The following is a 13155-nucleotide window of genomic DNA, read 5'->3' as shown; positions in this document are numbered from 1 at the left end:
TCTAGAGTCCAAACCCATTAATGAGCGCCACGCAAACAGAGATGCCTGCTTTACTTCTTCTTCTTCTTCTGTCTCTTGTTTTTTTTTTGCACATGTTGTGCTTAAATATATATTCTGTTTTGTTTTTATTGAGACTGAATTTGTATTTTGTAGTAATCAATGGTTATTGTTGTTTCTGCCCCTATTTTGCACGTTCTTATGCATGATAGCTTTGTGCATGCTGTGCATTTGTTTGCAAGTGAGTGGGCGTTCAGGGACTTTTAAAAAAAAAAAAGTATGCCAGCAGCAGCATTTTTTTTTTTTTTTGCAAATGCCTCCTCTGCAACTAGATCAATACATTAGGTCTTGGGGGTTGGGGCTGAGCTTGACCTATGTTAGCAGTTTTTCATAATCACTGATGTCTTAGGAAACGTTGTTTCTCCTCCACGGCAGTGCTGTAGAGACACAACACGATATTTTTCAAACGAAACTAACAAGCTGCAAGTCCAGATGCTTTCAGATATTTGCATTCTGACAGGCTGTAATGCCGCTATTCCCGATAGCATTCCTGTGAAGCTGGCCTTGGCCCTGACAGAGCGGTCCACCATGGCTGCGCTCATTGTTTCTGTGCTCAATAGGCAGCACATGGCGTGGGCAGCCGTCAGTGGGGCTAAATTTGTGCCTCTCCGCTCATTCCGGGGATATTTGTAACTTGCGCCTCGTTGACTTGTCGTCCTCCTCGGCGACAACGATCTCTTGTGTGTCACGACACGACTAGAGCACTCTGGCTGCACGCAATTAGGCCGCGAAATGCCACGCTCCTCTGTGAAGCATCAAGTGGCGCTGACAAACCAAGCAGATTTCAAAGTTGCAAAGTAAGAGAAAGGAGGTTTTTGTCATTGTTGGTGTCGGTTGTAGCGAAGAAAGCATTGGAAAGTACTAAAGAAAGTCCCAGTGATGTGGAAGACATCCAGTCTCGTTCTAGTACCAAAGAAAACTCACTCATACGTTGTCAGTGAGTTCTGGAGAGACTCCTGTTGACCCACCTGAGTAAGCAAGCAAGCACATATTGGGACCCCCTTGCGGTTTGCTTATCACCGTGGAGTTGGAGTTGAAGAGGTCGTCACACACCTGCTTCAACAAAACCAATGTCATCTGGACAAAGTATAGGCAGTTCTTTGATTTCCCCAGTACATTTAGTACAATTTAAACTGATTTGCTTTGTCAGAAACTCTAAAATACACGAGTGGGCAACAATAGCCTGGATCAATGACTACCTACCTGACATAGACCGCAATTTATAAGACTAAAGGATTCTCTGTCAAACCTGGTGGTCAGGAGCACCACAAGGAACTGTACTCTCACCATTCCTTTTCGCCCTATTCACTTCAGACTTCCAACACAAATTCTGACTCTTGTCATCCACAGAAATACTTAGATCACTTTGCATTTGTCAGGTGTTTCAGGGATGGACAAGCATCTGCGTATGGAGAGCTTAGGTCCTTCGAGATTTGCAGTAAGATGCTGCATATTTACAGGTTTGTTGCGAAAATTGTACTGTTTTCTGTCGTCATCTGTTGGTAGCAGCATCAGAACTAGGGATTTAAAAAGGATAAACAATCTGATGAATAGGGCTGATTCTGTTCTGGGGACGTGAAATCTCTGGAGATGACAGTGAAATCAAGAACTTTCCAGCAACTTTGAGCATCCTCTTCATGTGAATGTTAAACAACAACAGTGTCTTCAAAAGTGGGAGGTAGCCCCCAAAAATGTACTCAGGTAAGACTACCACCACCTCGACTTATTTTTACTCAATTGAAGGTAAAAAATAGCCGTCTAAGATATTAGGGTAAAAAAGTATTTTGTAAAACACCTACCTACGTTTGGAGTAGCTGTAATAAATAACATATTTGAAAAATAATAAATTGAAGTAGAAGAAAACTTTTTTGGAAATATAAAACTAATACTTGCAGTAGATATGTGTTTACTCAATAAAGAGTAGCGATGTTTCATATTAAGATTATTCAAGTAAAAGTAAAAAGCATAGTGGAGTAAACTACTCTGAGTATATTTTCCCCTAAAACTTAGTAAAGTAAATGTAACTAAGCAAATCTAACTAGTCACTAGTTAGTTAGACCACCTCTGGTCAGTCAGAGGCTCCATCAGAATTGCTGTAATACTGACTGCGACAGGAGATTTGCCTGCAGCAATCAGCATCTACAACAATTCACTGAAAAATTATTGTATAATCTAACCAACAGCAATGTTTATTTTTCCTCTGGGATTTGTAAAGTATTTTTGAATCGAATTAGTAATTTATTTTATAACGGAATAAATGGTAATTATATTTTACCAGGTGTTTTCTCTTTACGTTAACAGGCTATTTTGACAAGCACACGGACGCTGGTTCATAAATCACTGGGCCCATCTTTCCCCCAGAGCTATTCACTGCTGTCTCCTAGTAACAGGAGCCCCTTCCCTTCCCTTCACTTCCCTTGATTTCTTTGGACCGTACCACGTTCACTTTGGTGGGGGGGATGTCTTCTTCAAAACTAATTATATTTCTGTACAGTATCTGCAAATACGGAATATCTGTTTTGCATTAAAAGTGTTCCAGTTCCTAAAGCTTGGATAATTTAAAAAACTGATAAACTCAATCATATATATTCACAATTACCTCTCCACAGAGAGAGGTCGACCTTACCTCGAACTGTCAAAATCGCTTGTTGCTTTCAACCTTTAAAAGTAGTTAGCGAGCTAGCATGTAGCGGGTCAAAGGCGCCGCTGTGATATTTGTTTTTTTTTTAAAGAAGAGAAGCAAAAAAAGTTTGTAAGGAGGAAAAGAGCCGGCGAAAAGTGCCAGCTGAAGACCGTGACTGCCCTTTCGTGCCGTGCTGCGGGTATCCAGTCGTTGACCAGCCGTTGGCGGCGGGCTGAAGAGCAGCTGGATGTGACAGGTCTCGACATCAGGTAGGCTGCAGGTAGCTAGCTTAGCAGGTAGCGTTAGCATCCTTTAGGTATTCATTTTATGCACACGTAGTGGCGTGTTAGGACTTCAAGGGAGGTTGTGAAATATTAGTAATAATTCAGGTCTTAGGTCTTGTTTGTGGCTCAAAGACCGAGAAATAACTCCACAGAAGCAGAGAGCTGCTGAAAATAAGAAGAAAAAAAAAATGGATGTGATGTTGCATCGTCGTTGTTGTTGCTCTTATGACTTTGTAATTACTTAGTAGTTCAAATTTTAAATTAACTTTCGCATGTGAATACACATGCTTTCATTCTTTTCCTTTTCTCTGGCAAACATCTGCAATAATTATTCAAGAATTTATTCAGTTCAGTTTGACTGAAAAAGACCTTCTTTTTTAAAAAAGAAAAAAAATCCCAGCGGGAAATTAAATATTGTTGAAACTCGTTATCGAAGTTCAGAGAGTTGTTGAAATGCTGATGGCTATAGGACCAAATTATCTCTTGTAGCAGCCCCTATTACAGCTGTGTTGAAGCCTCTAACTGAAGCATAACAGTGTCATGAAGAGGATGCTTCCTTTTGCACAACAATGCAGATGTTCCAGAACAGAACCTGCCTTTTAAAAAAAATAAAATAAAAAAAGTGTGCAGCGCCATTTCTCCTTTTAAACATGATATGTGAAATTATATCCAAATAGTTTGTTTGTTTTTTTTCTAACGAATCAATATCCTCTTAATATTTCAATGAATTGTTCAAATTTTTGACAGAGAGCTTTAGACGAGCTTCAACTGGCTTTTTCTTCTGCAGTGGAGTTTTGTGCAGTGAGTTTTGTGAACAAAAATGTTGTTTTTAGGTTACATCCGACAGGGTTAGGTTATCGCTAGCCATTTGACATACTGTTTATCTCCTGGGTTTGAAATTAGGTTAAAAAAAAATACCAACTCTTCACTGACTGACTGTATGTGCAAAAAAGCTACAGAAAACAACAGATACATTTTTTGTCAAAGGTATTTGCTGCCCCCCAAGGTTGTACTGCCCTGGGCAGTGTGTAGTTTTGCACATATCAAAAACTTCCACTGGTTGTGTGCAAGATATTTATATATATCCCGTATGTGTGTTTATTTAAAATAATACGTTTAACATTTATTGTGTTTTTGACTCGTCACATTTTTTAAAATTCTGCCATCTGCAATCATCCAGAAGGTCACTGCAGTCTGAAATCTTTTCAAGGTTGGTATCTTGTACAATTGGGCCAAAACGCAGTGAGCTTTCTGTTTTATGCCAGTAAATACAGATGATTAAAATCTGACCTTTGTGTGTTTGAGAAGGACATAACCTTCCATTGTTAAAAAGCAAGACTTGAAATTGGATATAAATAGCACCACTGTCAGCTACGTGCGTCGTTTTAAGACAGACTGATCAAACTAAAGGAAGCACACCCCTTTACTGCTTGTTATTTGATTATGGCTAATAATAGAAAAAGACAGCTGCCTTTTCATTGATCTGTCTTCGCCGCCCTATTTCTGAGCCCTGCTTTTTTTTCCTTTTCCCTCTCGTGTCATGTTGAACTGTTGGCACACAGTTTTTACCTGGCAGTCTTTTTTTGATATAAACGATTTTTTTTTTCTTTTTTCCTGGAAACGCAGATCGTTGTGAGTGTGCCGAGCTGTTTGGGGTCAAAAAGGACAGGGATAATAGGAGGGGAGGGGACTCCACGAGGGAAGGAAGTAGCTGAGCTTGTTTGTCTGCCAGGCTTTTGTTTGTTTTCCTGTTGGACATATCTGAGATCTGCAGTGGGAAAAACTGTTTTGCTTCTAGATAAGCTACAGTAGATGGTTTTATTTTATTTTTTTGCCAGCATCCTAACTCCTCCTCTTTTAAATCTTGCAACTGTACTTGCATGACTCTCGCTGTTGTTGTAAGCTGACACTTTGCTCTTGACCAAACATGGCGTTGCCCGCCCTCATCGTAATGCTTCGCGCAATAGCAGAGCGCTTGTTTGTCCCGTCTCCCTACAGGTGCGCTGACGTTTATGTCGCCGTCACCAGACGTTGACGCTTTTTCTGTTCTAATGGCCTTTCAACACTTTTTTTCCACGTTTATGTCGTCACAAACACAAACTCTAATGTAATTCAGATTTAATGTGACAGGTCAACACGGACGCATGAGTGATGGGAAGTGAGATGAATGAAACTGAATCGTTCAAAATGCTAATACATAGCAAAAAGCTAACATTTTACATCATCTTGAATGCATGTTTGTGTGAAATATAGTCATTATATTAGCAGAATCAAGACACAATTTTACCAGAACAGTGTCTTAAAATTAAGTTGAGAAAAAAAAGTCATTTTAATGAGAAAAAAGCTTGGATAATTTTTTTTTGTTTGGAGTTTTCATAAATTTCATTTTCCTAATATTCCACCTTTTTTTGTTGTAACATTAACTTTATTCTCATATAATTTTGACTGTATTCTTGTAACATTATGACTTTATTTGATGATGGCTCTACAAAGCATTAACTCGTTGCAAAACGTTGAAAACAATGTGTCCTTTCGATATTTTCTGCTTGCAAAATATAAAAACATGTAAAAGTTTATATTAAAAAAAAAATCGGACAGTAAATACATTTATTGGTCACCTGGCTGCGACTGATACCGCGTCACTAACAACCTTTGTGTGAGCCAGGAAGATGGACATAGAGAGAGACAGAGGGAGAGAGAGAGAGAGAGACAGTACAGCTGTTCTATTGAATCTGGATCGAAAAGTCATGAAGCAGGATCTCTGACTCATCAGTTCTGTGGCGCTCCGGTTTCACGGCCCATGTGATCGCCGGGCAGCATGTCATCAGCCCGGCTTGGAAGGGGAGAGGGGGAAAAAAAAAACCACACACACTGCAATACATTATTATTATGACATCTATTATTATTTTTATGTTTCCCAAGCAATAACAGTAGTAATTTTCCAGTCCAGTAAACGAAAGAATTGGACTGAAATAGAGTTTGGGAGATAGCTCGCGGAACTGCGGAGGAAACGTGCAAGGTGAGGGATGGAGAGAAGCCACGGGGAGGGCGAGAGAAAGGTGCTTAAGTGGAGGAGGAAGCGAGGGATGCTGGGATGGAGGATGAGTTTGGAGGACGGATGCTGAGAGGAGGTGGAGGAGAGAGGTGGGAGGGAGGGTGCAGGTGTAGTGCTCCGGTTTCCTGGGGGGATGGTGTTAAATGCGGCGATAAAACGCAGACAAGGACACTGCTGATCTCCACTATGCGGCTGCGCAACACTTTGATTACTGCTTGTTTTCCTCCCTCTCCCCCTCACACACCCGACCACGGCCCGCTCCTCTAATCAGATCGCGCGTTGAATTTAAACAACGCCGCGCTCTCCGGGATCTGAATTTGTGACGTTAAGCGGCGCGTGAAATTGGGGAAATACCTTGTGAGAAATCAGCATTCAGGTGTTTTGACTGTAAACGCAGAATTTGTCCCATCAATCGGATTGCTCTCCTCCAATCAGGAGGCGGCGAAAGCTGGGATTCAGAGCAATGCTGTGTGTTATTGGCTGGAGCTGTTCGGGGGCAGGACCCCGACAGGCTGGTGGGCAGAAAGGGGCTGGCTTTAGGGGTGTGTGTCTGGATGGGGGGGTGAAGGAGGAGGTGGGATGTTGGCTGGAAGTGTTACAGCCAAATAGTTTGAGTAGACACTCTTTTGCTTCCTGCCCGCCCGCCTGCCTCGCTCGCTTTGCTCTGCGGCTGAGAGAGAGACGCTGAGAGAGAAAATCCCTGTCTAGGCATGGACCTCTGGCTGCGGTGCTCGGCGGCTCGCGAGGAATGACAACAGCTCACATGGTCATTAACTCCTCTCGCCGGGGCTGAAGGGAGAACCGCACCGGAGCCAACGGGTGCCTCGTGTGTTTGGGACTAAGACAGAAGCACACAGCGGCGCTCCGGGAAACGGATATACCGAGGTGGGAATGACTTGTCATACAGTCTGGGCTTTTTTTTAATTTTTTTAAATGGATTCTTTTTATTTATTTTTTTTAGGAGTTTTGCTGCAGTGTGCTGCATACCAGTCTGGGTGGGGAGGGACTTGAGGGAATGTTTTATCTGTGTGTGAGAGAGGGTGTGAGACAGGAAACAAGGAAAGAAAAATATAGGAAGAGAAATCCATAGGAGCTCTGAGGCTTTCCAGTCTCCCAACATAGACTTTCTCTTTCAACTCCTGGGGGAAAGGGTATTATCACAGCAGTTGACTTGCCCCTTTCTCAGTCCAAATGTCAGGAGCTCCACTTTTTCAAGTGTGACACAGAAAAGCTTGTCAAATCTAGAGTTTTTACAAAGTTCTTCCTGGCAAAGTTCTTTGGACAGATCTGGAACCGAGTCTGTCCAAATTTCGCTTTCTCGACCCAAAGCTGAGCGTGGCGAACTGAACATCGCCGCCCTGCGTGGAAAAGGCCAGAGCGGTGTCATGCGCCTGGCCGCAGATCAAGGGGAAGTGGGTGTTTTCTAAAATGGAACAACGGTCCCGGCCCTTCCTGTTGAAAATAGACCGGGCTAAATCACAAACGTGCCCCACCTTGAGATTAAATCTCAAGTGAATTTTATCTTCAGACAACTTACGCATGAGGAAAAAGGGGGGATTTAAGTGGTTTCATTTCAAGTGTTTGTTGTTTTTAAAGCAAACACGTCAGCCGGGCTTAGAACTGTAAAGCTAAGTGTGGTATTTATCCAGTTTTTACCATTAATTACCTTGGAAACCCTGTTAATCATCATATTTATCTGAGAAGCACAATTCATCTCAGGCAGACGACTGCTCTATAATTAGATGATGACTTGCCTGAGTCCCTTCGACTTAGCAGAGAGCAGACAAGAATGCTTAGGGAAAACAAATCTATTAACGGAGTGCAGGCAGTGAAATAAGCAAAAATTCTCTCGCCTTTTCTCAATTAAAGTGCATTTTACAAAAAATCCAAACAGATTGTCCTATATCAGAGGTATAGACTATCTGGGTCACCCTTGTTTAGCTAAGGCTATTATGATATGGGGCTCACCTTCCTGCTGACTCTGGAAAACGCTCATAGCTTAGTCCTGGTATAGAGTGTGCTGATCTCCCTCACCCATCATTATACCTAATGGTACTTGATAGAATTGAACTCAAGGATTCTTAGCTTAGACCAAAGGCATTTCATAAGCTTCGGGAAATGAAACATTTTCACGTTTCCTTTCTGCATTTAGGACCCCTCTCTATGGAAAACATTGTCCACTTGTTCCTCTTGGCCATGCAAATGACTGAACATCTACCGTTTGCCAGCGTAAAATGGTAATAAATGGAAATGCAGTCGCTCAGTAATCTTGCTCATAATCTTTTCTCTCACAATCATTAGGATTTTTTTTTCATTGTTTTCAAGTTCATATGACCGTTAAAAACAGGTAGCTTATCATCTCTGCTGAGCAAACACAAGCTACACAGATAAACCGCCTGGCACAGATAGCAGACTAATGGGTTACATGCTCGCATTTCAGAGGTCAAGCCAATGACTTTCACTAGAGACACCCCAGTCTCGCTGACTCTCATTCAATTAAGCAGACTGACCAAGATAATGCCCCTGGCAGCTGGTCTTAGCAAGCGTCGGTAATCCACAAAGTCTAGTACTGCGGTGCTTTTCTTCACATCTCCATCCGGGTTCATCGGGTCATCCTGTCTGGCCACTTTGGTACAGGATGCACAGAATCTGCTTCTACCTCCAGCTCTTTAAGTTTCACTTTCTGTTGCCTATTTCTGTTAACACTACTCACACTGTTCCAGTGTTACACTGTGCGGTTTATTATACCTCACAGGGTTTATATCCGTAAAATGCAAACACAACTTTGCAATTTCCTTTTCTGCAACAGCTCAGAGTCTATTACTGATTTTCTGATGGATGAAGTGTCACATAGAAATATCACATACTCTCTTAATGAATAGATAGGTGTAGTTTTACCCCATCAGCTGACCATTCCTTTGTCTTTTTATACATTAGCTTTGTCCTGACAAGAAGTCAGCTTTAGTGTCCTCCATCCAAAGAATTTACCTCTTTCTGACCTTGAACTCAGTTCAGTTCAAGCGAACTCTGGCGAAATGTCTCATGGCCTTTTTTCCAAAGAGAAATCCTACAACTGCAAAACATCTGACGACATTCCAATTTTGTTTTATACTCCTGTCGTCTTTAGAAGTTCTCATGTCATTCTTCCCGTGGTTCTTTGGTGCAGCGCCGCTACAGGCGAGGTCGGAGGTGAACACGTTTTTCAAAGTGTTTGGTTCCTTTGACGTAGTGCAGTGTGAAAGCAAACTACACCAGCTGAAAACGTAACAAACGTTGCAATTTTGGTCCCCAGTTGAACCGAATCTACTGGATTATCAGGTGTGAAAACACCCAATGATTCTGAGAGGTCAATTGTTCAGGACTTTTGCTCCTGGTGGTATCTTCTATGATAATTTCATCTCAATCATGAAACAACAGGTAAAGGGAGGGTCGGTTGCTCTCATTGGAGGCAGTCCCATCGGTGGGAAACTCGTCGTCAACTTCCTTTCTATACTGCAAAAACATAGAGTAAATGTCACCAGTCTGCCCACAGATATGTGGTCATGTTGCTGCATGTGTTCTTTATCTTACTACCACCCTTATAAGGGACCTTTTTATCTTCAGCCGATCCCGTTTGTTTTGAATATCTTTCATTGTTGCTTGTTGAGCCTCTTCAGGTGACCCCGACAGGCCCTTACTGACACCAAGTGTCAGAACTCGTTTAGTGAGCTAACCCCCTCCCCGATTTTTTCTGTCCAAATCAAACGTGTAAAAAGCAACGCACTGGTGTTTTATGCACCATCATTTCAGGCTAGTCACTTAAAAGACAATGGGCGCCGCCGCTTCCTCACATGGGTGACAAATTAGGTTAGCTTCATGGCCGACATCTTATGGCTTCTAAAAATAAGAAGGGATTAATTGCTAAAGGTCAGATCTGACATGATTCTTACCTGACTGTCTCTTTCTGCAGCGATTGGTTGGCTCCCTGGGGGTGTGATGTGAAATTAAATCCCGCCTTAGAGAGCAGAGACCGGGCATCAGTACGATCAGGCAAAGGAAGCTTCTGATCTCATTTCACATTATCAGCACTAAAGTGGGACAATATGATTAGCTAAGACGATGGTTTTGGATTTATTGGCTTGTGGCTGCATTTGGTTTGTGATTTGAAGGAGGAAGCTGCTCTTTAACCCCCCAAGGCGATTTTTAATTCTGCCCCTTCTACTTCTATAATGATTAAGGGGCGTATTTCTGAAGAAATGCAAAGTCTTTGTAGACTCTTGGACAAGTCTTAGCTTGTTGCTCTCAATAATTTAAGATGCTGGCCTACATGCCAGATGTTCGGGCCAAACCTCCGTTTTCCATTCATTCTTTTTATACACATTGAATAGTAAAATAATCTTTTAACCAGAGCTCTAGTTTTGTTTTTTGTTTTTTACAACCCTCCTCCAGTTTGGAGCATCCTCCCCCTCTCCCAACCCACAGTTACCAAGCAAAACATTTCCAGATGTGCCCAGAAACGAGCTCCCTGCTCAGTAGCCTAGTAATGGATTTCATTCTCCCGAGCGAAAGGTCACTTCCTCAGATTGTTCCTTTATCAATCGTCCCCTCGCTCTCACTGCACGACATCGAGACAAGCGGAGCGGTCTCTTTACAAGACAAGGAAGGAAGCTCGTACCGACATACCCCCGAACGAATGTGAACCGACAGGCTGATGTCAGCGAGGCGGTCCCTAATATGGACGGAGAGAGAGGAGAGGCTAGTGAATGTTGTGTGACACTAGGCAGCGTCATAATCATGTCTGGCAGTGGCATATGCATCTGTCTCAGTCTCTCTCTGTGGCTGCTGGACGGCCGCCCAGAATAGTGCAGTGCTGCACTTTTCTATTGGTTGCACCATGTGTGGCTCTACGGGCCAGTTCCTTTTCCATCTCCACTCGGACTGTTTGCTCTCGTCTTACAACACAAAGGGCTTTTCTCCATTTCCTGTTTTTGGTAGGGACTATGTTGGAAAGACTTTGGACTTCCAGTCTCTACATACTCAGCCAAATAGCGCAGCTGCCTTTTTTTTTTTTTTATCGCCTTGAACCACGTGAACCTTTCTAGATTTTGTCACAACCACAAACTTTGGTGTATTTTATTGGAATTTCATACAAAAAAAAATGTTCTTCTATTTTTTTTTTTCTGTTTCAGATCAGACAGAAAGTGCCTTTGGAGTTAACATCCCTACTTGAAGACTTGGTCCGAAGAGCTCCGGATATTCCTCTGCGGTCTCTGCCGGTCACAGCTTCAAATCCCACCTGGTTTGTCCTTGTCTGTGCTTTTTGTGCGAGTTAAAGCTGACGCCGAACCTCTCCACCGCTGGCCAGGGTGCCAAAGCTTAAAGGCGCTTCGAAGGGAAGAGCTGCACACCTTTGTGCTGTCCTAAAATGTGCCATTGTACCTGAAAATAGGGCCACCTTTGCTCCCCAAACACCCACCCCACCCACCCCCTTCGAAAGAGATCATCACTCATAAAAAGGACATTTTGGGGACAGTAGTGTGACCAAGACATGCATGACCCCTCTGCCTCGCCAGAGGTCTGCTCTTGAGATTTACTGATTGATGATGATTGATGAATGTGCTTGACTGACAAACTTCCACAACACAGTTGTTCATCCCATGCTCAGGTTTCTCCACCAGATTTTCTGTCTTTTTTTTTTTTTTTGTCCGCAAGGACAAAACACCTCCGCTGACCTGAGGCAGAGTATTTTTAGCTGCATGTTCCACTGGTTTTACTTTTGATTTCACGTGTTTTTAACCCGGAGCTCTGTGTCGAAGCACCTCCTCTTCCCCGAACCGAGTGGCTCCCTCTCCTTCCTCCAGCCCCGTGGCCATCAGACCCCCTTCGACATGGCTCTAAACATAGCCTCAATACGGGACACAAAATGGCTGACCCTGGAAGTGTGCCGACAGTTTCAGCGAGGGACGTGTTCGCGCAGTGACGAGGAATGCAAATTCGCCCACCCACCCAAAAGCTGCCAGGTGGAGAACGGGAGAGTGATCGCCTGCTTTGACTCGCTAAAGGTACGTATTCACACAGACACAAACTTGTAAATAACCACATGTCATGTGTTGTAGATAAAAGTTTGAGGCCCAGTGACCTAAAAAAAAAAAAAAAAGCTACACAAGTGACATAAAACATTAGAGTTTATGGTTTCCCCTGGTCGGTCAGTATAGGACGTCTGCTCAAATTAGCATGTGTGTCAGGTCTCCCTGCTGTACTCAGTTAGCAGACTGCTCTGACCTATGAAGCAAAAGGCCACAGAGGCCTGTTGACACGTTCAGTGCCACCAGCGACGGCTGCGTCTTTATTTTCTTTTTCATACAAAAAGTTCTTCTAATGTCACCGTGCCTTGTCCATCATCCACGCTCCCAGGCCAACATCTGATCGCCTCGAGCCGCTCCAGGGCGTCTATTCTCGGATCTGTGTCAGCTGTCACGATGTTTACAACCGGTGGGAAGACATAAAAGCACCAGAGGCTGCTGGGGAACGGTTTTTAGCGATAAAAGCGGCACACTGCAGGTGCAGTCTTTATTTATTCCACTATTGATACTTCATCGTACCAGTAGAATGTCCAAAATTTAACGCCAAATACTTGAATATCCCTTAAATCGTAGCAAGGCTTCTTCACAGTAGGCGCGACATGCTGTATCTAAGAGGAGGCTGTTATTTTTTTCCTTCTCTTTGCTGCAGATGTGACAGTGATAAATAGCAGAAGAAACTAGAGCAGCATACTACAAGCAGTGAGGAGTTTTTATCTTGTCTTCTGAAGCTGCAGCTTACACATTAAAAAGGCAGATGGTGGAATTTCTGTCGAAGATACTGTCGACAAAAACGTATAAAAACCCTTGTGAAGACCATCTTTGTCCCATATTCCTTACAATCAGTTAAAGCAGATGTGTGTCGAACTTCATACGTTATACCTTTGCTTTTTGCTTTGTATCTGCAGATAGAGCAAAGGGGGATGCTGGGAAAATGCCTTCTTTTCTGTCCTACCTACCATTATAAGTGTAAACATATGGAGTGCTTAGTTGAGATTAGATGAAAATCTTAAAACTTTATTTTGATTGCAACGCATTTAAAAACCCTCGTCATCAGAAGTCGTCATGGTCAGTCTT

General features: G+C 42.9%; 1 protein-coding gene across 12 annotated transcripts in view; it reads left to right on the top strand.

Moving 5' to 3' along the window:
* The first annotated feature begins 2707 nt into the window (after nucleotides 1-2707).
* Nucleotides 2708-13155, top strand: part of mbnl2 (muscleblind-like splicing regulator 2) — a 42335-nt gene continuing 31887 nt past the window's right edge. For 4 of the 12 annotated variants that reach the window (XM_007565298.2, XM_007565305.2, XM_007565299.2 and 1 more), the window contains exons 1-2: nucleotides 6578-6904; nucleotides 11188-12060. In XM_007565298.2, the coding sequence (XP_007565360.1) occupies nucleotides 11887-12060 (174 nt within the window). In that variant the 5' untranslated portion in view covers nucleotides 6578-6904; nucleotides 11188-11886. Of the gene's footprint in view, nucleotides 2950-6576; nucleotides 6905-11187; nucleotides 12061-13155 lie in introns of those variants that run through there. The other 8 variants (XM_007565297.2, XM_007565296.2, XM_007565304.2 and 5 more) reach the window with 5 other exon arrangements.

Source organism: Poecilia formosa, unplaced genomic scaffold (genome assembly GCF_000485575.1).
Source record: "Poecilia formosa unplaced genomic scaffold, Poecilia_formosa-5.1.2 Scaffold174, whole genome shotgun sequence".
NCBI lineage: Eukaryota > Metazoa > Chordata > Actinopteri > Cyprinodontiformes > Poeciliidae > Poecilia > Poecilia formosa.
This window is presented reverse-complemented; position numbering and strand designations above follow the sequence as displayed.